At 40.8% G+C, this 26457-nt stretch overlaps 1 protein-coding gene across 2 annotated transcripts in view; it reads right to left on the reverse strand.

The window, feature by feature from the left end:
• The window catches only part of FBXW4 (F-box and WD repeat domain containing 4), a 559762-nt gene that overhangs the window by 183934 nt on the left and 349371 nt on the right, over positions 1-26457 (reverse strand). For both annotated transcript variants that reach the window (XM_069239564.1, XM_069239565.1), the window contains exon 6: positions 21832-21897. In XM_069239564.1, the coding sequence (XP_069095665.1) occupies positions 21832-21897 (66 nt within the window). The remainder of the gene's footprint in view (positions 1-21831; positions 21898-26457) is intronic.

Here is a 26457-nt window from a genome sequence, read left to right on the forward strand (position 1 = left end):
AAAGCGCTCGACTTCTGCCAAGCGAAACTGCGCTAGTAAAATAGAGAAAAAGTAGTCCACGAGCCGGACAGAAAACAGCGAACCTCGCATGTTTTCTGTACTTGGTCGATGCGCTCGAGGAGGGCTAGCCACCGGAAAAGGCATGACGTGTGCATGCCTTCGACTAATGAAAGCGAGCGGATTTTAATAGGCAAGCCCACGAACCAATAAAAAACACTGACGTGATGTCGACAGGGCTCCGAGCCCTTTTCTAATAACTAAAGCGTCTCGCTGCGATACGCATGCGCGAGCGCATGCAACGCAGGCTCGACCCTAAAAACCAGCAGGCACAAGGTCTCTGGTTTACTGGAACAGTCCCAGTTTTTCTAGGACTGTCCCAGAAAAAACACGTCCTTTTTTTCTTTTTTTTACACAGAGCTGGGTGCTTCATTCCTTTTAAATACTGCTGTGCTGCTGATCAGTACATCAGAAGATGAACTTATGACTATTGTGATTCAGCAAGAGAGGGTCAGTAGAAATATGAGTGTGGACAAACTTAACTACTGTGCATCCGCATATTTCCATCAACCCTATCTTCTACAATGACAGTGAAGACAGAAGTTAGTCCTATGGATGCTCAGACTCTTCTTGTTTTCTTGCTATGCAACACAGCAGTATTTAAGAAGAGTGAGGGAGTACAGGTGAAGACTCCCAGCCAAAAAGGCTCAGGAGCCTTTTTTGTGCTTCAACACTGTATGGATGAAAGCGAGCAAGAGGGAGAGATGTTATTTAGTAATAAAACAATGCATTTTGAGTTTTAGCCTTAAACATGATTTGCACAATCCTAATAGCTATACTGAGAAAGGGGCCTTGAATGTATTTTTAACATGATGCACAGGTGCACATAAACATTTCTGTTTAAGGTAAACCATTCTAGTTTCAACCTATGGCAAACTCTACAAAAGAGCGAGTACCAACAATTAAGTACCAATGAACAAAATTTCCCCTGGAGGAACCAGCCACTGAGATCTGCCTTCAGTGTATCGGGAGCAGGTCTCTGTAATCAATTTGTCCTCTTCAACCAGTTTAAATCTCAAAAGAGATCAAGTCTTTTGCTTTTGATTACAGTAGATTAAGTCATGATGGTGAGCGGGAATTCAAAGAAAAGGTGACTTTTTAAGGCAGGTCTAAATTTAGCTTGCAATGGTTCAAAATATGAAGGGTGCCAGGTGGAGCATTTTTGATAGCTTAGAATATCAAACAGACAGTTGCCTTATCTGGAATGGTAAGAGTCGGAAGGCCAAGTCCAGATCAATGAAGGCCATACTTTTATGGAAAAGACAGAGGCTTTGAAAGTGTATCCGGTTTTCCACCATGGACCAAAATGAAACTTTGTCTCTTTTCCAGCATTTTTTAACAGGAGAGTATTTCAGCATTTGAGCTATGTGCAGCTTATCCGCCTAGCTTAGGAGGAAGGAACTGTAATAATCATTCTGAGAGGTCACAACAACTTCTTCAATAATGTAGTTCAGATCTGGGGAAACATGAATACTTTCAAATAGACGGTTAAAAATAGATGTTCTTTCTGACAAAAATCTATCTATGGTCCATTTTGATGAAATGTCTGTCAGGTAGCCACCCAGATTTCACAATACTTTAACTTAACTTTACAGATATTAGAATACTTTCCTAAAACACGTCAGATACTAGGGCCTCAGAAATATGCCCTTGTAATTCTCCCCCTCATGATACCTTCCGTGGTACTCATAAAACCACATGCCCATCACTAATCTTTTCTCCCCAAACAACACACAAAACAGCAATGTCAACCAATAACTTCTGATTTCTCAGACAGACACCTGTCAATCTGGATTCAAGTCAGCCAGAAATATGATTATGTCTTATCTGATAGCACAACAGACCTACTCAACCAGCCAGGTGATAATCAATTAATGATCTTTATTCTGTTGCCTTTATCAACAGCATATGATATAGTGGACCACCAAATACAAATATTCTATCTATATGAATGAATGGGAATTAGCAAAACAATCAAGGAGTGGCTAAAAGACTTCTTTCTGGAGTAAGTAATAATTCTGAATTGGCATAAGTAGTATCTATCATAAAAAAGATGATTTGTGGGATCTCCCAAGGATCGTTGTTCTCTCTACGGTCTGATTCACTGCATAGTTATACCCTTTTGTGCAGATCTTTCAGATATATCAATTTCAGTTCCAAATGTATGCAGACAATATTCACCTACTCACAAGTCGGGAGAAGGAAGCAGGAAAGGAGGCTTATGTCATGTCCTTCTTGGACCATATCTTAAAAGGAGACCTTTCTATGCTTAAATGGTTCTAGGGCTTAAGTCATTCATTGTGATTAGAACCTAACCAGTGGTACTCTATCAAACTTCGTTTTACACAATCGCCAAGTCCCATTCTGTACATTAAAAACCTCTGCATCCTTTTCTTTGTTTGATAAGTCAACACACCAGGTAACATTACAAATTATCAGCTAGATTTCATCAGAAAGATCCCTCTGCTCCTTCAGTTTACTCACTGCACTGACATCGCCATGGGGCCAGCATGCCTGATTGGACTGCTCTGACTCCTTTTTTGCTTGCCTACCCAAGAAGCCGATCCCGACTTGACAAATGGTACAAAATATCAGCAAAGCCATGCCTCCACATCAGAAAACAGGGCTACTCAAAGTTTCCAGAGGATGTTTTGATTTTTAACTACTTCTCAAAAAGTGGTTTGAAACCCATACCTTGGTTGGAACCCTGATTGCCAGCGATCTAAAGGACTCTGATTATCCAGACGTGTTGAAGCTTTCTGGTCCTTAACTTCTCTGATACCTTACTAATTACAGATAGGCCTGTTTGTTATTGAGTTTAACCGTTTCAATGGGAAACTGTATATGCAGTATTTAGTGGTATAGAAGGAGAATACTGGTTATTACATTTAGTGAACAAAAGGTGGGTATAAGTGTTCTCCTAATCAATAAACAACAATCCTGTATCCCTAGAGAAATGTGACGAAATGTCAAATTTTTTCTCTGCAAAATTGAGATCATAAAAACTAGTTCAGATGTCCCTTAGCAATTGCTCCAGACCTACCCCAAAATACCTTTCCCCAATAAACACCGACCTTCCATTTTTTGCAATAAAAAAAATAAAAACGTCATGATCTCTCAGAGATCATGTTGTCCTGACGAACACTAAGTGTAGCTTTAGTATTTTCGAATCACGCTGGGTCTCCCTCTTTCAAGGGATGCTCTCAGAGTCTCTGGTGACCAGCCAAATAACAGTGATTCTTAAAATACCACCAAGAACTGAAAGCAACTGAATGCGGTCTAGCCACCCAGACGAATGAGTACATAAAAAAACATTTACTATCACCTTTACAATCTGTATTACACCGAGCATACAATACTGTGACAGTAACCCTAAAAGAGCTGGACAACGTTCATTGCATTCTTAACACTGTAAACTCTTGCCTACTCGTCCTAAGAAACTTAGCAGCAGCCTTTGGTACAGTGGATCACAAAATGTTAACAAACATACTGAAACTTTGCAAGGGCTTCAATGGCCAAGTCCTCCAATGATTTACATCCTTTCCCTCCAAACACAGTCACATGGTAAGGCTAGGTGATTACACCTCTAAAGAAAATCAGGTGAAATGTGGGGTTTCCCAATAGTGTATCCTCGTACCTACTCCTCTAACCTATGCCTTGAGACACAGAGTATGGTCCTTAGCCAATCAGGCATGTCCTTCCATTAATATGCAGACAACTGGCAACTGTACCTTAAAAACTCTACCATCTCAAATATCTGCCTGCTCAGATCACGCTACAGTTCAATCTAACGCTGGATGTCAACAAATGTTCTGCTACACAACCCAAATATGAATGAAGGTTTGCTTTTCCCCTTCTCTCAAAGGGACGCTGGATGTAAACTTTCTTCGATTCCTTGAAATTGTTTTAAACTTGTTTTATTAGCATTTTCAAAAACTTAAGAAGTAAAAAGAAAGATAGCACAGCATTAGGTAGTTGACAACAACCCGTGGTTAGAAGGAGTATAGCATGTTGTCCTTTAAAATCCTTTAATACCTGATGGCTTCTCCCAGCACTGCCCATATTTGTTCCCACTTTCTGGGGCAGCCTCTTCTTCTGTAGTTTGATTTCTTGGCTAGCATACACTAACCCATGTCTCTGTTCCAATGTTCCAACTATGGCATGTCTTCCCTTCTGCATGTCCTGGCTAGGTTTCTTTTGGCCACCACTAAACCAAGTGCTATCCAAGACTTTTGGTGGACTTTTTGCCTATTACGTTAAGTAAGGTTTCTTTGGGCGAGCTGTCAATCTGCATCCCTACTTTTTGTGAGATGCTACCAAGGATGAACTGCTAATACTTTTGTATTGCCGGGCATTTCCATACGATGTAGTAGAAAGAACCCACCTTTCCACACCCTCTCAGGTAAGTCATGGCTGGTGTTCTTCCCATCTTGTGTAGAGTGGTTCTTCCATAGTATGCCCTGTGCAACACACAGTGCTGCACCAGGCGGAACCCTGACCATATCAGCACCTCTCTAGGGCCCTGCAGTGCCTCCTCCCACTTCCCCTCTTCAAATGAACACCGATTTGTCTCCCAAGTCTCCTTCAACCAGTGAAGGTCCTCTAAAGTTAGTTACCATTTTCCAGCACAGGAAGAAAATATCTCCTCTTTGGAGGGGCTCCATTAGCACTCCTTCTTCCAGCAGTGTGGCATTCTGGGATCTCCATCCCTGTGAGACATAGTGCATGATGAGTCAGTAGTGCATGTCTGACCTGGAAGTAATTACATGTTTCCATCTTGGACAGGTGGTAGATGTCCTGAAGCTTCTCCAGGGAGACCATCCTCCCTCCCTCCGAGAGGATACTCAGCTTCAAGATGCCCATCATGTCCTACTTATCCAGTCCCATTAGTCTTCCTAGGGCCCCCAGTTCTTTATTGTTCCACAATGTTGTTTCTGCCATGAGCTTACCCTTCCAACCAAGATGTGATATAGCCTCCTGCCATATAGACATAACCATTCTGGTAAGCAGGGGTAAAGCTCCTATGGGGTCTCATCCTGTACAGGGTTGCAGGGCACCCTGTGGCTCCCTTGATGTATCTATCTATTCTTAGTGCTGGGTCAGTTTGGGCTGCATGATCCCAATTATTTATGATTGTCGCTGAGACGGGGAAGGGGTGCACAATAGCAGCCTCACTCCCTTTGAATATTTTGAAAAATGGTGTTGGGGCGTTATAGGGTGTGTTTTGGAGGGCATATAGGAGTCTGGGCAGGCTCATCATCTTAAACATTGCTGCCCTTCCTATTAGCGACAGGGGCAATGTCCTCCAGTGATGGACGTCCTTCTTGAAGCTGTTGAGGAATGCATACAAGTTATGTTGTAAAAATTAGTCTGGGTCTTGGGTAACGTACATTCCCGGGTATTTAAAGCCAGTACTATGGGCATTGTGCAGCCTCAGAAAAGGTGTGGTGCGATTCCTGTGAGGGGTGAATCGGGGATTTGCTCCAGTAAATTCAATAGCCCGAATAATTGCCAAACTTGTGCATGATTTGCATGAGTCTGTCAATGGCGAGTTCTGGCTGTGTCCTGGAGAGTAGTAGGTGTGCATATAAAGATATGTGGTACTCCCATCCTACCTCGTAATGTATGCATTTGACCACTGGGTCTTGACTGATCCAGGCTGGTATGGGTTCCAACGTGATTATCATGGGTGATAGTGGGCAGCCTTGTCTGGTCCCCTTCTTCAACTCGATAATGGTCAAGAATGTACCATTGGCCCATACCCTAGTTGGGGGGATGGCCGTGCAGAAGCCTGATCCAGCTTATGAAATTGGACCAAAACCTATCCTGTACTGCACACATGTAGTTTCCCTCCAGTGTATCAAACATCACTGTAGCATCTAGTGCAATTATCACTGCCAATTTCTTTATCTCTTTCATGACACATAGCACCCCAAATAGGCGCCACACGTACAGTCTTGTGCTTCTGTTGGGCATGAAGCCCTTCTGATCAAGTTGTACTAAGGTTGCTGATCTCTTTTTTCAAATGGGTATCTATTATCTTGGCTACTATTTTGGGTTTGGCATTTAGTAGCAAAACTGGCCTGTAGGAGGCGCAACTCTTTGGGGGTTTACAAGCTACAGGTATGACTACTATTGTGGCCATTCGCTGGTCAATCGGGAGATATCCCACCTTTCTTGCCTACATGGTCAGTAGGTGTGGCGAGAGTTTAGTTGCTAATCTCTTCTGTAGGCGTACTGGAAGTCCGTTTGGCCCCATTGCTTTTCTTGGTTGCAGTTCTCGATTGCCATGGTTCTGTCATCTGTTACTGTGTCTGCCTCTAACTCTAGTCTGCCATCCATGGCTAATTGAGCCAGTCTCAGGTCCTGCAGGAGGGCAAATGCCTCTGGGGAAGATCTAGTGGGCGCAGGCGTGTATACTTTGGCATAGTATTTGTGAATGCTATTTGTGAATTGCACGAGTGGGTCTCCCCGCTAGTTCCTGGATCTCGAGGACCCAGATGGTCAGTTTTCCCCCATGATCTAGCCAGACAAGTAGTTTGCCTGATTCCTTGAAAACTGATGGTTTCTTCGTTTCACTCAATTTCAAGTGTGCCAAATAAATATATTTAATTCCAAGTTTTGTGAAAAGCTGGGGATGCTTACAGAAAAATAAAAAAAGAATCTGAAAATGACGCTGAAATTCCAAACCTTTTGTCTACTTAGCGCTGATAAGTCAAATAAGGATGTTCCGTGGTTTCCTTACACACCCTTATTCCCCCTTATTAATGCACAATTCCTTCTATATTGATTTCTACCACGGAAGCTAGGTTGGACTGTTCTATCTGGCTCGTGTTTCGAGGCTGATAGACTCTGATTCTTGAGCACCCCTTCTAACCTCATACTATGCAACAAACATCCAATTAAATGCCAATGATTACTACACATCTACCTTTACCGTGCACACAGCAGAATCTAGATCACTTTTTTCTGATTTCGAATCCTAATGAAAAATCTCTCTCAAGAGTCCCTCTTGAGAGTACTGGGAGAAAATTCACTTTATAGCTTTCGTCTGCTTTAAACTCGCTACGATCTTTTATGAGACAGTTACTCCTCATGAAATTCAAGAAATCAATCTCACTTAAAGATTTCGAAACACTGAACAATTACTTATTAGTGGCGCATATATAGATGTTCCTAAGACCACAAAAGAGGCAAATAAGCAAATAACGATGTTCCCCTTTATTCAGATCCCCCTCTCGACCGAGTTTTATGTTCTAACTATTGTCAGAAATCGTAGTAGCATTTCGGTTCTGCAAGGGTTTAACAATCTTTGTACGAAATAAACATAGCTTAACTGACAGGCAGTAGGTTTCAAAATAACAGAAAGAACGAAAAAAACTATTCGGATCTGTTTAGAATGAGAAATGCAAACTTCAAGTGCAATAACAAAATTGGACAAAATATTTCTGTTACCTGATTAAAAATGTCCAAAAAGCCAAATAGAGAATTTGTATAGCTCATTTTAAGAGGAAAGTCAGAGAGAAATTTTTTGGTCAGCACTGAACAAAAACAGTGAAACATTATCATATTAAATGGGTATGACAAAATAGCCCGCAAAGTAAATGCATTGCTCTGTGATTCACCGTGGCATGGTTAGTAATGAGAAAATCTTAGGGGTTCTATAGTGTGATCAATGGGAACACAAAGTAGGCATGGCATGCCAAAACATTAGATACGAGTCTCTATGCTAACATCACAGGCAAACATCAAAAGGGACCGGCTCTTCATACCTATCAAAGAAAATTCAAATCTACTAGCCCATGGAAGGCCGACAAAGTCAAAAATCAAATGCATGGTCTCCTCCCCTTTCTTGGTTCTTGGTTCTCTCTTTGTTCAGAAACTGGAAATAAAGAGAACGTACAGCCCAGTCCACCCCTATGAGTTAAAGGAAAGAGGGGAACAATACATGCAAAGAAGACACACACATTCTGACACAAAAGCTCAAAGGGAGGTTATACAGCCCGACTGTTTTGTCCAACGAAACAACAAAACTCTAATTAGAAAGAGAGAGTAAAGGCCCCAGCAAAATGTTGAACAGTTGTTACAAGCAAATAAATAATACAAAGCTAGTCCACATTGTACAATTTCACAAAGTTTGGATGGTTAACATAATAAAAACAATTCTTTAAATGGTTCACCAAAAACATTAAAAATACTTACGCATATTAAAGCAATTCTGCCTGCAGCACTTAGCATAGGAAAGAGTTACGTTTATTTCGAGCTCAATACCATGTTTTTCAGATTATGAATTGTTTATGGTCACATATATGTCTTTTAAAATAAAATTGAAGTTACTCACTTTAAATACAGGAAATTAGAGCCATTAGATAGCAAATATGTAAATGATGCCACTTCTCTGACAGATTAAATTACGCACATTTGACAGCAGAAATATGTTTTTCCAAATGTAACGCGTGTTGCTGTGTAGTGGGGAGACTGAATACATTAATAATGTCCAACTAAATAATATCATGAAATAGAATGGGGATCCATTTTCAAGCAGAAGCATGTTGACATCCTAGCAGAGCAAAGGGCTGGAGTGCTTTCTCCTTGCACCCTCACTTTTACATTTGTAGAAAACGGTGAGCGTGTTGGGCTGTATTCTATTCAGAGATTTTGGTTTGTTTTCCGCTCAGCCACCATGAGCAACATTCAATCCATGCAGAAACATTATATATAATACAAAAAATATTAACAATCTAGAAACAGCAAAACGAGTGCAACAATTATCATTAAATGCAAACTTTCCTCAAAAAGAGACAAGTTCATCAGGTTGAACATAGCACTAGATATAGACTGATTTAGTGGCTCTTTGGCACATTTAATACAACTATCACGTCCATACTTTACAGAATGGTTTTCAAAGTAAATTGATATGGTAGTGGCTGTTCTCCAACCTTAACATTAAGCTCAAGGAAGCTCAGGCACAATATTTACGCTCTGCAAGAAGACAGTCCGGAAATTCAAAGAAACCCTGAACTTAAATAAAGATAATACCTACTAGCAAAGTATTTAGGAACACTGGACACTACTATTACTCTTTTTAAATGTATTTCGGTAAATATATCTATTAAAAAGATTCGGATGAATACTTCAAATGGAGCAAGGGGGACAGAGTCATACCAGCTTTGAAAGCAACCAATAGCGAGTTTCTAAAGGATCAAATTCTTACTCTTCCACTGGGCTGAGAGAGCCCTGTTAAGGTCGCTTTGGGTAAACCTGTCAATTACCACTGAGGAACCACTATTGGGGTACATAATCTGGATTGAGGAATGTATGCGATACCAATGATCCTCTGGTAACAGCATATCTTGCAAGGGAAATAGACAATAAGAAACAATTAGGTCAGATTCGGAGCTGGGAGAAAAACATTTGGAGGGTATTGCAGTCATTTTCTAAAAGACCCAATATTTAGGGGAAAAAATCTTGTCAGCTCGCAAATTCTCTTGTACTCTTTCTCAGTGATCAGAAATTCCAGTCCGCCTGGACAACTAAAAGTGACATTCTTCTAATGTTATAGTAACCACCAGCAACTTTTTCTACTCACTTATCACTTAGCCAAATCACCATTTTAGCCCATTCGTGTATATAGCACCTCAAGGCAAGGTCAATGTGGGCCTTCTCACTGCCATAGTTTATTAACAGCCTCCGTCTTGTCTGAAAACATCTACTGACACTGCTCCAGACACTACTTCAAAAGTATTCAGCTACTGCCCACTGTCCAAAAACGTGCACAATTCAAATTCACTTTCAGCAATTCACTGGTACAACAATGCTCTTGTAAAAGATGTGTATTCTATTCACTATTGCAACCATTTCAGATAAAGTATTTGCCAATATATTCAAATCTAAGAAAACGTAATCAGTCACTTTAAAGCCTTGCACAATGTTCTTGAAGCAGGGCTTGGAAGTAGCCCACGCTAAAAATCCTTAATAAACCAATTCAGAGCATCTGAATATCTCCGTGGGAAGCAGATAAACTAGAAGTCAATATCAATCAATTGCTCTTCTCCTGTGTGAACAATTAACAGGAAGCTCAGAATTATTTTGAAGGTTTCAATAATACTAACACGAGTTGTGCCTAGTACATCTTGTTCCAAGTGACCTGAAAATTCTTGTCTTAAAAACATGGCCTAAGTGGGAGTAATAAATTGATGGAACTGTATTAGCATATACAGTAGGTTGTACCACTTCGAAATTACTTTTAAGGCATTTTCTTAATAGTACATCAGAGTATGCCACAATAAACTCTACACAGCAGAGTGATAAATATGAAATTGACTAGAAAAATGCACATCTTTTTCAAAAGTCCACATAAGTTTCAGACAAGTAAAAGAAATGAGAACTGCAAACACAAATTAACTGGCCACCATTTTGTTTACAGGTCGCCACAGGGCTAAACCAGAGCCTTTTGTACATCTTCCAATGATCAGATTTCTTTCCATGCTCTAATATAAGTTTCCTTGATTTGGGTAATTTATTCATTTTTGTTTTCTAAGAGTGATCACTCTATTAAGTATCAAAACGAAGTGGTAAGCTGACCACAACAAATACAAATGCATCATATATTGAAACCATAGTAGGGGCAGAGACATTCCAATTCTAAATGTGCAATCAATCGATCAAATAGTGCTTGATCTAAGTACAATGCAGTGTAAAAGTGCCTTCCTATAACAACAAGATTAATCCAAATGCATAACAAGCATTTGCAATGTAATGGGTATGGCATTTGCTTGAGTTAGAGCTATTGGGGTTGTACATTCATAACTGGACTTTCGTTGCCACATAAATTGGTCAACTCTACCTCATAATTTGGTCTTTTGTTGTCACATAATTCCAGTGGCCCTATATATAACTAAAGCACTTCCATTTACCCTTTTCCTCTATCTGCAGCCAGAAAAAAAATGCTGCCATTTAGCATCCTAATTTAAATTTGCAATGCTAATGCCAATAGAATATCACTTTCACCACCCCACCATCAGAGTTGCTGGCTGGCTAACAATTCCCAAAACAAGACAGCCACTGAGAAGAAGGAGTAACAAGAGCAATAAAATAGAAGGGTCACCCAAACATATAAAGAGTGTTCAATCAGTCAGTGTAATAAGGATGTAAAGTTGGCTTAAATCATGCTCACAACTGCAATGAGGAGAGATTAATAAAACATACACAATTATCATATAAACCCAATAAAACCTTTAGCAGAAATTCATGTTTGGCATTAGACTGTAATGCACAGAACAGCCCCTAGAGGACACCACTATAAAGATAGCATTTGTAAGAAACATGGTGATGTTGCCATATAGTTAGCCCCATAGAGGGCATAACCACATGAAAAGAAAATGACTGAAAGTATTGTAGTGTAATCATATATTTAGCCTCTAGAGGGCATAGTGCATTACACATTTTCAGGGCTAGCAGGCAACGATATTACAAACAAGACACTTAAAACTCAAACTACTCTTGGCTGTAAAACAAAAGTTCCAGCCATGAGAAAGGTTAAAAAGACACTGAATGGAGGGAGGGGTTATTATTTTGGGGCCCTCACTAACCTAGTGTGGGGACCCAGAGATCTAGACAGAAAGAGCAGGTTGTGGCAAAAGTGATGACGGTGGTGCCATTGTCTTAGGACCACCACAAGCCAAGTTATGAGCAAAAATGTTTTGCAAAAGCATGCTCTGCAAAGCATTATGGGATGATCGAGTGCAGCAAATATTGTAGTAAGTTGACTGCTAACAGCCCATAGAGGCCAACACAATAAAAATATAATTTGTAAGAAACATGATCATGCAACCATATTATTAGCCCCTAGAGGGCATGGAAATAGAATGATACAAAGTAATGTAGAGCAACGGTATATTTAGTCCCTAGAGGGCATACTGCCTTACACATTTTCAGGCCTAGCAAGCCTACTGCAATACTAAAGCCCTTAGAACACAAACTACTCCAAGCTGTAAAACAAATATTCCAGCCATAAGAGAGCTTAAAAAGGACTGAATGATGGGAGGGTTTATTATTTTGGAGTCCCTATTAACCTAATGTGGGGACCCAGAGACAACCTAAACAGAAGTGTGGGGCATGCTGAACGTTTTGGTGGTGGCCCCATTGTCCTAGGACTACCACAGGCTGAGTTATGGGCAAAAATGTTTTGAAAAAAATAATGCCTGCAAAGCATTATGGGACGACTTTTCCCGAGTGCAGTGAATTTTGTAGTGTCGGCTCTCCCACTGTGCCAGGGGAGCTGGTTGCGTATTTCTGTGTTTTTAAGTATGTTTTTTATCAATTATAAGTGTTTTTGGGAAAGTTATGGAATGTAAAGGGGAGAGCCAAAAGAAATGACTTTGATTAGGTAACAGTGTGAACAATGTGACCAGTGCTCAAATACCACTGGTGGAGTTTGCGCTGCTGGCGCTGTTCACACTGTGAGGGCCATGGCTGCCATAGAGCACAAAAGGGAGAGACAAAGGAAAAAAATAGTTCACCCACGCTTAATTATATCGGCAATTGTGCAATTATCCAAGTAACAGGGTCAGTCTGCAAGGCGGTAACAAAACCGCCCCAAGGCGGGACAAACGTAATGCAATTACTAATGACATCAAGGGATTTTTGAAAGGCAAGTCCAGGAACGAGTCAAAGTGATGGCCGTGGTTAAAAGCCCACATTACTTAGAACAGGTCAAAGCGTTTGCGCGCTCGACCAAAAAACGAGGTAGGACAGAGAGACAGAGAGCATTAGTCCTATGTCAGCATCACTGGAAAATACATTTACCTGTTTTTAAATGTGTAGAGTTTGCACTACACTGTCAGAGATCAGCTAGCTGCAAACTCTTAAGCATTCTACTCATCTAACTCTGGCCCAGCATTCCATTTTGTCTCCTTTTTCCCTGATTATCTAGCGCCTTTGGTAGTAGATATCTCATCTTGCCTTGTGATTTTAATATTTGGATTGAGCAACAATATGCACGCGATACCTCTAACTTTCTTCACACTTGAACTGCACTCTATCTTTCTAAACATATGGTTAGCGACACTCATGAGACCTGATATTTAATTCTGGCCCCAACAGGTTTGCTTTGGTCACTCTTCTTCCTTGGTTTTGTCTGACCATCATGTTATAGATTTCAACTGGATATTTCAATGAGCTATTCAGTTTTGTTCTTCCCTTACCCAGTCGAGTTTTAATAATAACTCTTGTCTAAAATTAGCCAATAAGGCCTCGCGGCTTCGCTTCTCAGCAACCAATCGCACCTCTGTCTCACTAAACAGAGGTGGTTAAACAGACTAATTCCAGAACCACTAACTCTCTAGATTCACTAACTCCCTGGAAAAGTCTAAATAGCCACCAACTGTTGCCCCCTGGTTCACCGAAGAGGTATAAGACTATAAACTTTGATGTAAGTAGGCAGAAAAGGCCTGAAGTAAGAATCATTATCCTTCCAAGCAGATCTTCTATCATTCCATTTTGAAAAATCACAAGAAACAAATTTGATTTTCCCAAGTAGCCCTATGTGTCTTGCACATTACTTCACCTTGTAGCCACTGCAAAGGTTTTTTTTAAATTGTTAATTCTCACTATAACCTTTTGTTGCAGTATCCCCATTATACCTTCAGAAGTTCTCTTCCCCGTTTTTTTTTCATGACAAAGTAGTCAATATCTGTAGTTATTTTTCAATTCAGGAATCAGTTTCTGTTATGACTCCACTTGGTCGGTCTGTTCCAGCTACCTTTGATAGGTCACATTTACATACTTTCCCCCTTTTTCTCTCAAAACTACTTTGAACCACAAATCTATCAACTCAGGCTCTCCCTTTGAACCCTGTCCAGCTAACATTTTAACATATGCCCAATGTAAGATACATGGGTGGTGTTTTTTTAGGGGAATTGGCGCTCATAAATACCAGTTCTATTGGGGGAAATTTTCTATGTCCTGACTTTCAGCTGTGGTCTTGTGGAATGGATATAATTCACTCAAAATTAATACATCCAAAAATGAGATTCTCATTGCAGGCAAGAGCCTCACAATCCGGTCCAATGAGTGGTGACCTGAAATTTTGGTCCATGTCCCACCTCTAGAGTCATGTCTTAGGAGTTTGGGTTTCTACTTTGATAAGTCTGTTTCTCCACCTTACACTATTAGCAAATTTCTTGTTTTTATCTTATTCAATTGTTATACAAAATTCTCCTGTTCTTGTGTCAGTCAGCTTTAGAAACGTCTGTTCAAATAATACATGGCACCTGGATAATCTTTCAACTCACTCACTGTCCTCACCTTTTTCTTGCTTATCTTCTCTGTACTGCTACCTATTCCCAGTCACAAAATTCAATGGTCAATGCCTGGTTCAGTGTGCTTTCCACCTTTCCAGGCCCCAAAAAATGATTTGCCTATCACGTTACTACTCAGCCTCTCAGATCTGTCTTCAGCCTTCATCAAGTGTTCCCAGGATACGCCAGAGCTGTTCTAGTGACCGCTCATTTTCCTTTCTGGCTGCCATCGCCTGGAATACTCTCCCTCTCTATCTGCACCTGATCGACAACCACCTTGCTTTTCATAAGGCACTAAAGACTCACATTTTCACCATTGCAAAATAACTCCCATCGTTCTCTTACTTGCAGTTACTTTTCCAGCACCAGGATGCTCCTGTTGGGAGACAGCATGGTTAACAGGTCCATTAGCCTAGCTTACCTGGGGTAGGGGTGGGCAGTGGGAGCAGGGGAAGGTGAGGAATAGGGGAACATTGGATCTCCTAGTGCAGGGAGGAAGAACAGTTTGAGGCAGGGTTCGGTGAAATAGAGGAGTGTTGCGCATAGCGTATGATAGTAACTTAAAAAAACAGGGCACAAGGGGCGTGTACAGCTATATAAGAGATGTGAGGATCAGAGCATGAAGATCTTCTACATCAAAGGCAAGAGACATGTGACCTCTAGGCCAAGACGTGGACTGAAGAGGGCTCGGATCAGACTTGTTATACTGTATTCCCAGCTGGAAGTGTGGTGTGTATTATGGTGGAGAACAGAAGACCTCTAGCCCCATATGCACTGATGCATTTCTAGAATACACTCTTGGTAGTTATTCAACATACAGAGTAGATGTTGTACTCCCCAAATGCTGCCATTATGGGCAATGATTCCAGACAGAGCTCATCAGGACAGTGGGGTAGACAGAGAAATGGGTAATAAGAGTAGTATTTAAAAGAATTCTAACCCTATTTAAGAAGCTAAATGGATCCATTAACAGTTACCTATGAGAGATTAGGATGATGTCATATCATCCTGTCAGACATGGCTCCAGATCCACTCAAAGACTTGAAGCTGATCATTCAAAGTATGAATCAGCCTTTCATGATAGTTAAACTCCACCAATTTCTTCCTCTATTTTCCAATGAAGCTACAGAGGCAGTTTTCAACTGTTCCATAACATATCTCAGTAGGCTGCAAAGTCTGGACAAAACCAGAGAATGTGTACAATGTTGCATTATGGGTGTTTACATTTTCAACAAAGGAAGATAGTGAGGACCATTACTCTTCAGGGTACACAAACCCATGTCTTTCCTGCCACTTTTTGTATCAAAATCTTCTCAGTGGATCTACGGAACAGTTTATTTAGTAAACAGTAATACGATCCACCGACTACATCTTGGCAATATGGATCTTTAAACATATAATTCCGCACTATCACATTACTTCTGTCGCAATGTCCATAAGGTTTACATTTGATAGTAACTGAGAGTCAATACTTCTAAGATTGAAATGGATTAAAGTGATGACATGACCTGCGCCGTGCAAATTAACTAATACCACTTGCAATAAAAGCAACAATAATAACAATACTAATATTGAAAGATTATGCTACAGGTTTTATCGAATTTTCTTAAGATTCAGCCAAGTACATGGTTGAGTATCGCGGATGCATTTTCAACCAGGCCCAGCAAAAGTGGTGCCTTTTGTTACGGGCTCCTTCTTCAATAAATCAGACTACGGGTCAACTGTATGGGTATACCCTTATAGGGTGATTCCTAGAGTTTGTATTCATTGCAAAACCTGCATACATTTTAAGACCAATTCTACAATAAACTGAGCAATCTGAACAATATAGGTTTATGCCTATGAAATGAATAGATTTTCCTGTGGATGTAAAAACATTTTTTTGAAAACATGTGTACGCAAGGAAACCGTGCATGCAGAAATGCCTGTGCATGTGAGCACATTAGAATTCACAAAACTTTTCACAGGAGTAAGCCTGGAAATATGTAACTTTCTCAGGTTTCTCAAAGTACCCCGGAAAACGTTTGTGAATTCCACATGCATGCACGTGAGGTAAGTATGTATCATGTAAATCTGTCATGGGACTTCTCCTCCTGGACATTCGCTTGGCAGCTTGCTTTACAATATCTTTGTCGGCTTCAGCCATCATGTTAGAAGACAGGAGCAGAGGGGAGGGCTGAGGTTATTTAAAACATGCTGCTAAGGCAAGGAGTATGGTTAAGAGTGGCTGGCAGGATATTATAAAGCAAGAAATCGTCCTCCTGCTGACCCTAGAAAAGGAGCTGTCACACCAGTCCCGAGTCACCAGAGGACCATCAACTTTCCTGAGACTGAATGGTAAGATGGAGGGGAAATGTTTTGCTCAACACGTATGCCTCCTAATTTCCAGACTGGAGTTCCTTCTGACAGAGCCCTGAAAATGTGATAAATATGCGGAGGGAAAACAGGAAAAGACCGGTGCCAAAAGCGCACTCATCCAAAATTGTAGTTGGCTCCAAAGGAATGGCTGTGCAAAGCATACATTTCACTCGCATACCTATGTATAACACATGAAAGAATAACACAGACTAACACCAAAGAACTTGGCTTTTCAACTAGTGACAGGTTAAAAAAGAGGAATCTCTTGACATTTTGGCCAAAACAGTCAATTCCGGTTGGCGGTTTTGCTCAAGCACTTTGATTCGACTGTCAATCAGGCTTTGGCATTATTGAAAGATCAGACTAAATCCTGCATGTTCATTACCTTAATCCTATTTTCTACAGCTTTATTATCTGCTTTGCCTTCTCTGGGAAAGGCAGTTTGCGGTGACCTGTTCCTCACTCTCCGCTGCCCTCTCTTCAAGATCAAGGACATATGCAGTAAAGAACAGTTTGTCCTCTTTGTAACAGAAACAGTATACAGTGTACTTTACAAATGGTTTGTGTGCCATTCGATTATTGCAGGATGCCACAGTTAATGAATGGGTTGTGTCTCCTGCTAAATCTTTGCTAGCAGAAGAGTTTACTAGGGTGTAGAAATGGAACAAATTTAAAATCCTTAGCATAGAACGAAACAACCACAACGTCTGAGATGATGGGGTGGCCAGGCGTATGGGAATGTCCATCCACAGCGACCTGTAATGTAGAATTCCTGCTTTAAACGTTAACTTGCATTTGCCCTAGGTTTTCAAAAGTGCCATGAAGGCAAAGCTGAACAACTGCATAGGATACGTGCCCATGCATAGTTATTGCTGCACCTTATAATGAGTTGTTTCTAGGGTTTTCAACTAACTTTGAACATTTCCTATTTTTGTCTTCATTGTTCAGTGGCGACACCTACTCTGCTGTATTTGCAGTGTAATTAAAAACATAAACAAACGGGATGAATGCTACAGGCAATAAGAATATTGCTAGCCAGGGGGGACTTACAGAAGCACAAGCTGTAGAGTTCGGAGGCCTCGCACCAAGAGGAATACCAGCCTGCAACACACATTCTCAATGTGTTTGGAGCTACTTAGGGCCATATGTACGAACACATTTTCCCATAGACACAGAATGGGCAAAACTGCTCGCTACATCTGGCCCTTAATACCTTATAATACCCGAAGACATTGGATGTATAAGAGTGCGAACACTAAAAGCTATCGCTAAAAGGTGAGCACTTTAGACTAGGGAGAGTGACATCAAGCAAGTCGGGCGCACGCACTGGGAGGGGCCACAGGCGCAAGCAGCCGCAGCCAGCATAGCTGCAGGTTTAGGCTGCAGTTCCTCTTGCTGCACTGATTCTTGGATAATTCTAGCACCTGGTTTCTTGGGTCTCTGGTTTGAGAACCACCCAGTATCCTGCCCGACTGCCACATTTCTTTTTATCTCAGCCATGATCCCAGAAATGACGGGGCGGGAGAAGGTGGCAGTCTCCCTTTGTGGGAGCCGGTAGAGGAGGGTTCCTGGGCACAAAACAGAAGGTGGGCAAGGTTCCGAAAACCTAAAGCCCCCTCAAGGGGGGAGCGGGGGTGGTGGTGGATTTTTTTTTTTTTATCATGCCCAAAGAGAGCCTGAACTGCTTAAAATCCCATTCAATGTCAGCTTCAGATTAAACAGGAGTGGAAGGTCATACACTAAGAGAAGAGAGCATAGATGGCCGGCTTTACAGGCGTGTGTTTACAAGCACTTGCTGCAGAAATCCTTGGGTGTCAAGCATTTCTCAGGCACCAACAAAAATGCCAAGATAGCTCTGATCATGAATGTGCCTGCTAAAGAAAGATTGGAATATATAACGTCGCATTTTTGACTCATAAGTAGCACACGGGGTTATTATGCCTGCTGCAAAGCAGGTGTACCATGCAGATCAGAGAACTATGTTTTATGGACAGCTCAGTGGGTTTCTGCTTTTGTCACAGAGATCCTTATGTTACTTGCTGTCCATAAGTTACAATCCTGATATAGCATAGTGATGTGCGAACGGTAATCAACAAGGTGAATGCAAACTGCAGGGTAGAAGTTAGAACATTATGTTTTCTTCCCTGAGTCTTTCATGATCCTAATGTTTCTAATAAGGGCCAGTTTGGGTTGAAATGCATTCTTATTAGTAAAGCAAATCCCATTCACTGCGGCATGTTTTAAATCCTGAGTTTGTGCTTCTCCGGACAAAATATTATTAAATTATACTGCCTACTAGTATGGATGTAATCCTCATGCCTTGTAATCCTCATTGATTTATGTGACATTCCCTATAGCTGATTTACACACATATGATTCATTGTCATGATTCATTGGCTGTGTACAAAGTGTGTGACGTAAAGTGTTCGGACACCCTACACTGGTATGTGTAGAGCTATAAACCAATTGTAATGCATGTGTGAGAGGAGATATGGAGAAATAAAAGGCACTGTCGGAGGGTGATAGTGAAGGAATCCATGTAGAAGGTGGTCGTGGTGGGTGAAAGAAGCCAAAAAAAGACTGTGGCGCCGGGCACCACCAGCTCTAAAGCTGGCGCTGGAAGAGAGCTCAGGGAGTCAAATGGTGGCTGCACTGCCAATATTAACTCTGCATTAGAGTGCACTCAGGCTATCCAGTCAGTTTCAGTTTTAGAAAAGAGCTTGAGAAGTTGATGCAGGCTACACATGGAAAACAAAGAGGAAAGCACCAGGAATGTGATTAAAGACATTCTGTCTGAAAGTTCCCCTATCATAGTTTTGTAGCAGCTCCATATTAACAAGGTTCCTGGTACAGTGTAAGCCCAGATAATGGATCCAAGAACCATCCCACCCTTAAGCAATTGCATGCCCAGCCATGATACAGGAGGCATGAAAATAACAGCAAACAAAAGACTGGACAGCTTAGAGATAGCATAATATCCCCATAATGACTACAGGGTCTTGCAATTATACGCAATAACTACCAGTGCAGAAATGAATGAGTTTGTGGTAGCTGAAGTTGCACCTCAAGCTCCATATGAGGAGCTAGTGAGCTGGTTCAGATGCAGAAAATAGAAATCGAAATGACCTCTAAATATGCTGGCTGTCTGACATACATCTTGCTACAGAAATGTCAAAACCTTAACTCCACTCAGGCAGTCCTCACCTAGTCCCCAGAAACAAAAATAAATAACAGGGAAGTCCTGCCATGCAGTGTGAGCTCCGAACCCAAGGCAAAAATGTATTTAGCCAAAACCTGAATCTACCTCAACATCAAGCTCAATTGCTAACACACAGTAATTATCTTTCAATAGACATGATAGTGCTAACAGAATCTCCTCATTGAGGCTGCCTACCCCTTAAAATCAATCAAGTAATCTTGGAGGAAATGGTAAGATTCTGCAGTGTAATTCAACAATGTCTTTTAGTATAACAAGATTAAAAGGGGTGATCAAAAATATTATAGCTAGTGAGTTGCCACAATCATCAAAGCTCAAAAGAGAAAGGCATGATCCCTGGGAGGTCCTCAGGAACACCATTTTCCCATAGTTCTTAGTGCATGTTGGTCCTGTCACTTTCTATTTACACGAACTCCAAAGTTTGCAGAAGGTACATATAGCCGAATGGAATGAAACAACAGACTGCCATCATATGCCTTGGGAAAGAAAACCTGCCAGAAACTCTGTGTCGGAATAAACACCTGCAAGAAAGAACATTTACTAAGAAAATAATTCTAGATCCCTTCCTCTTTCTGTCCCTTGCACCCAAATGACAAAAAAATCCTTTCTTGTCTTTGTGACTATTTCACCCTTTATGACTTAGTATTGCCTGATCAAATGCCCCAGTATAGCAGTTGTGATCTTTGCTATGCATTTTGGTTACATTCTATAGTTTCCTTTCCTCTTGCTACACTTGTGCACCTATCCTTATCCAGATTGATCCCCACACTTCACAACAACTTTGAGATATTAATAATGTTTGGAATTGTATTAGTATTGGCACAGTAGCACAGGCTGTGGTGTTTTACATTGTCTTGTATATCATTATATTTCCATGTTCTGAGGCACCAACGTCTGGTTAGCACAAGTATGTTAATAGAACTCGAAAGCCTAAAATGTGTTAATGTCTTTAGGGTAGAAATCAGTAGCATGAACATCTTCTCTTATCCAAGAAACTGCATTAACCCACTCCAAATTTTTGGGACAATGTAAAAGTGAGTTTTCACTTTCTAGGGAAACCCCAGAAAATCTCCACTTTGTGGAAAATAGGTGGCTGTTGGCGTTCAATTTGGAGGCCATGGCCTGTGTGGCCTAGGACTAACTGGCACTGCACTACTCAATCTTTAGGTTTTTTTTCACCAATATTGCTGATTTTTACCCAATGAGATCAGGTCACCTCTAGCAAGCTAAACCAAACGGTGTTTTTATCCTCCAGGTACCAGTGGTTCAGTTCGGGAATTCTCCACTGTCATGTGATAAGCAAGACCAACTCTCAACTATTTCAGAATATAGACATTATCAAGTAGCAAGGCTAATACAATAACTGTCAGGAGTCCAGCAAACACACTTACGAACCAGGCACAATTGTTCGGCTAGAGCGTACCAATTATAAGTGATGGTCTTGATCAAGCAAGCATGTCTGATTGTTACACGGGTTTGAACATTTCATTCATGAATACAAGAAAGAAATACATGATTAGACATGGGACAAAATCTGTATAATGAAATACAATATAGTGCCTTTTCAAAGAAAACTTACATTAAGTGTTGATGATAAACAAATTTAAGCTCTCCCCAGCACATATGACTATATTCAATTAGTCACCAAATTGAACTCATTTGGTGAGGTTTAGTTTTATCTATTTGCTCAAGTATGAAGAAGGTAAGATGAAGGATGCACAATAAAAAAAATAAGCTACAATTAGGTGTAGAGATACCAAACTCAAACAATTGAAAACCACTAATGTTTTCAATATTAACTAAATACTGTAAGTCAGACATTTTAAGCAATTGTAGGCATATCGAGAACATGCTTGCTATCCTTCAAAGGGAGGCGAAACAACCACAAATCACTCTTACCTTTCAAGGCTCCAGATTCGTAAAGGTGATATATGATCACAACAAGCTGTCCCAGTCACAAATGAACTGCAAATAAGCACCAAGTTAAAGTTAGGTATGCATGAATACATTAAAAAATACACTAAATTGATTAATGGACCCCCGTTCAACCATTATTGAAATACAGGGACCCCACCTTAGTGATTATTGTACGCTGTGGATCCCAGAGGTCACCAATTTTGATGATTTGACCTCAAAACAATACACAAAAATACAGAAACAAGCATTCATTGAATAAATACACAAAATTATTAAATGCTTTATTTAATTCGCAAACAAATATATAACATCAACATTTTCCTTCTAATGGGAAGTTTGGAGCTCTTCTAAATTCAACGGAGGCCACCCATCATTCAGACTATAACCTGAACTCCAGAGGACTAGTGCGCTGCTGTCATACTGCGCAAATAGTAACAAGGCACAATCTTATACCTCAACAAATGTGACTACTCGACTTCTGTAGAAAAAGAGGCAAAATAATTTGGTTGGAATTATTAAATTACAGTTATCCATTAAATGTGGTATTAATAATACATCATTTCTTAAACGAGACGAGCATTTACATGTATTTAATTGAATAATCAATAGACTCTAAGAGAGACAAACTTCCCTGGTAAGCTGTAAAAAATAAAAAATAAAAGACCTAAAATTCGGAAATGTACTCACAACCTACAAACACAACATTTTTTACATCTTTAAATGAGACTCACTGGAGGTAGTTGCATGGTCTCTTGGCCTCAAGTTTGCAGAAGATAAGGCAACTTGTTTTTATCCATCACGCATCTGCAGAGTGAGGGCTTTCTCCTACTTCACCTATCCGCATCAGCACCTCCACTATCCTTCAGCAAGCTCCGTGGAGCACTAGGCTAAAGAACTGGCTAAAGGAGCTCAGGAGCCCTGAAGAAAGGAAGGATGTTAAGCTGTTATTCTTCTTGTACCTGCCACCTTGAGAAATTTCCTGAAGAAGGCATGGTTACCCTTAATTCTATTCCTATCCAACATGATTGCATTCCCAGTGAGGGTGTCTGTCAACCTTTTTTCTTGTGACGTCATTTCCTACCTAGACAATATATAAGGAGGCATTGGTCAGAGAAGGTTGCATCGCAATGCTCACATAGCCCTATTTTTTGCTGTGTTCATTGCACAGGGAGATCATTTTTTTATCCTGATTTTTCTCTCCTTTCTTCTGTCGCAGTTATCCTAGCTGGATTTTCTCACCTAGAAGACATTTACGATGGACTCTTTCTCTACACTGTCTCAGAGTAGTTTTGGTGTCTTGATTAACAACTTTTATAACACTAATCTTCCATCAAGAACTGCCAGGTAGGAGTAGGCAAGTAGCTGAGGGGATAGCTCCCCCTCACTCCCAGGGTGTATTCTGGTGGTGCGCTCTCACCTTTAAGAAGCAACCCTGGGGTTGGCCCCCTGTGACCCTACAGTTTCAGACTGAACCTGTTCAGCATGATGAATTCTGTTGGTTTATGATGGTTCCATGTCCTATGCTCACTATGTATGTTTGTGCACAAAATGCAATTAAAAAACACAGTTGATAAAAAATAACGGCCAATATTGCTGAGATGTTTCTTTCCTTCTTTTGTTGCTTTTGCTTCTTGATTGTGATCATCTTAATATTCACTTGAAAGGTGTGGGGTGTCTCCTTAAGTGCAGTGAGACATCTTCGTTAGTAGGAGAGTTGCCCTTTCGTCAGGCAATCAAGAAGGAAACCAGAAAGACCTTCAAAGCATCACATTTGCAGTTATTTTTTGTATAAAAATGAAGGAACTGTTACAAACCTGAAAGTGTTTTCAGAAAAGGTCCCATGCCATACTCAGATTAGGCATTCCAGTGGCAATGACAGTATGCCATGTGCTTACAGGATGAGCATGATTTAGTCAAAGGGAAACGTTTACAGTAGAAGTGAAAACAGTGGTTAATTGGTAACATAATAAATGCCAGTGCACAGAGTTTCTCTCAGATGCCTGAAGCTGGCACTGACCGATACCACGGCTGCATATTCTGGATTTCATCTCATGCCTCTTTCTTCCATCAACATGCACTCTTTTGCTCATTTATTTCACTCTGGCAGATTCTTTTCTTTCCTGATATCTCCCTTTCATAATGTTTTTCTGTCTTTCTCTTCCTTCACCTTTTCTCCATTTGTGTTTTTCTTTCTCTCGCTTTGGATCTAAGTCTGATGAGGAAAAATAAGTTCTGGTTCCCACAAATAATGCCGGTTGGCCCAACCTGTAACACCGGCTCATAATAAGCACTAAGTAAAAGACGGATCTTCAAGGAGCATCCCATTGATATTTGATAAGGGCTCGTCCATTTACTCCAGTCACCTCTCAAGCAACAAAATCCCTTCCCATTCCTTAATATTGTACACTACTGCAAACAGTTGTCTCCCCTCTACGGACATGTGGTGCCTATTGAGACCTCAGTGAAGGCAATACCTCCTCGACGGTCCATTCGCCACCATCAACTGCTGTGACTGCCAGTGACACTATGCATTAATATCATGTGGCAGGAGTATACAAATGCCAGTAAATACATCCATGCATGTACCTACATGCCCTGAATGCCGGTTGTTGTTTACCTCATATTTAGGATTTTAGCAGGTGCGACCATGCGGTGAGGGATACTTGTGACATGTCAAGTACTTTTTGACACGCCAAGAGACGATTCATTGATGAAAGCTACCAGTCATGCCACCACGCTGCAGGCATAACTGCCCTGCAATGCCACTGGGTCTACTGAAGTCTGCCCCGATGAAGAGGCTTTATCTGGCTTTTAGGACTTGTTAGAGGCTGAATCAGGATTACCATCCAAATCCAAACTGGCCCGTTTATAGGGCAGTAATGATATAGTGTTCAGACAGCTAATAATTTGGCACTAGAAATTAATGCAAATCAATGTTTTACTGAAAAAAAGACTTCCACTTGTTCAGCTTCAGTTATGACACAAACTGAACCATTATGTGAAGCAACAGCACGTTACTTACTAAATGAAGGGGATTTTTCTTATTTAAAAGTATATTTAGAACTTAGAACTCATAGCTACGGTAGGTAATTTAAATTGTCATGCTAAAAAAACAAAAGGTTGGTTTGTTAAACTATGTAAGTAAGGTTGATATGGACTTGATGTGATTAGATTTTTGGTAGCGTACCCTCTACTTTGTGTTACTTTCGACTCCAAACCCATATTTTAAGAATATCATCAGATGCACTTTCACATTTCACACCTAGCATAAAGAAACCACCTGTCACTGTGTGAGGACCTGCGTACCCTACAATAGCAGTAATCAAGTAGGCCATGACTCCAGGGGGAAATGCTGCCAGAACTTTGCTTCTGATGGGGAAAAACAGGAAAGATCTGGACAAAAATGAAAATGGCTGACGTTTTCTCTACACTCAGGAATAACACTTGTATTAAAACAAATGGAACTTGCAACAATCGCGACTCTAAAAGGGGTGTCAAAACTATTAACAAAGCAGCTTCAAATGTACGAAAGAAAAAACTAAACTTGTTGCTGCCAGCTTTGGATCAACTTTAAACAAGACAGTAAAGAAAGTAAGCAGTACAGAATAGCCCAGCAGTTGACCCCTCAGATTTGGTCACTGAGGCTCCAAACTACAAAGCAATTTTTTTTTTTTCAGTTTTTTCTATGTAATCCATTAATAAATGACAAAGCCAGTTACTGTGGTGAGTAACATACCAGCCTCTCAAAAATAATTATAGCAGGCAATTTGCTACTTACGGTTTACAAAAAAGAAAAGGAGGGGACACGTCGGGTAAGCAGGAATCTTTGTTTAAAAGGTATGTGAGAGCCCTCTTTGATTCTTGCCACAGGTTTAAATTAGCGTCAAGGTAAGTCAATAGAGAAGAGAAATGGGAGGGACCCAGGGCTTTAATCCCTGGCACTTGGCATGTCTGACCTCCCAGTAAGCCTGCGGTAGGGATTAATACTCTTCTCCACTGGTCTTCCATCCCACTTGCTTATGTGACCCAGTCTGTCAGCCTGGCCCTCCGGTACGAAACAAGCTCCACTCCCCGCATTGTGTGAAATCCTTCGTACAGCTGCACGCAGAGCGCGCGCTCTTCTGGAGCCCCGAAGCAGTGGGATGCCCGGGCCTTTCCCACCACCTTCATCTTTTCTCTGTAATGCGCTGGTGCGCAGTCTGCCCTTTCTATTGATGGGAGGCGGGTGGCACTAATGCACAGTTTCCACCAGGAGGAAAAGAATACACAACCACGTTACGCATTTAAAGCAAGCTGTTAAGACACATGAAGACTACATATGGAGCTCCTAATTTCTGCTGTTAATATCTAGGGGCTGACGAACCACCCAGACCTCGTCCGGCTCAATATTCCACAACGTGGTTTCTGAAAACTAAAGACCCGTGATAACGCAGACTCTTTTCTCACCTCGCAGGGCAATATTATAGGAAATTATATATACTCTTTATAGAGAAAGCAAAAAAGAGTTGTGTACGAACTGCACCTTTTAATATTTAAGTTGTATAAAAATGCAATTGCGCAGCGATCACTTAGAAGAACTACTACAGGCCATGCTGCCCTAAAAAACAC

The sequence above is a fragment of the Pleurodeles waltl genome, chromosome 6, assembly GCF_031143425.1.
Source record: "Pleurodeles waltl isolate 20211129_DDA chromosome 6, aPleWal1.hap1.20221129, whole genome shotgun sequence".
Lineage (NCBI taxonomy): Eukaryota > Metazoa > Chordata > Amphibia > Caudata > Salamandridae > Pleurodeles > Pleurodeles waltl.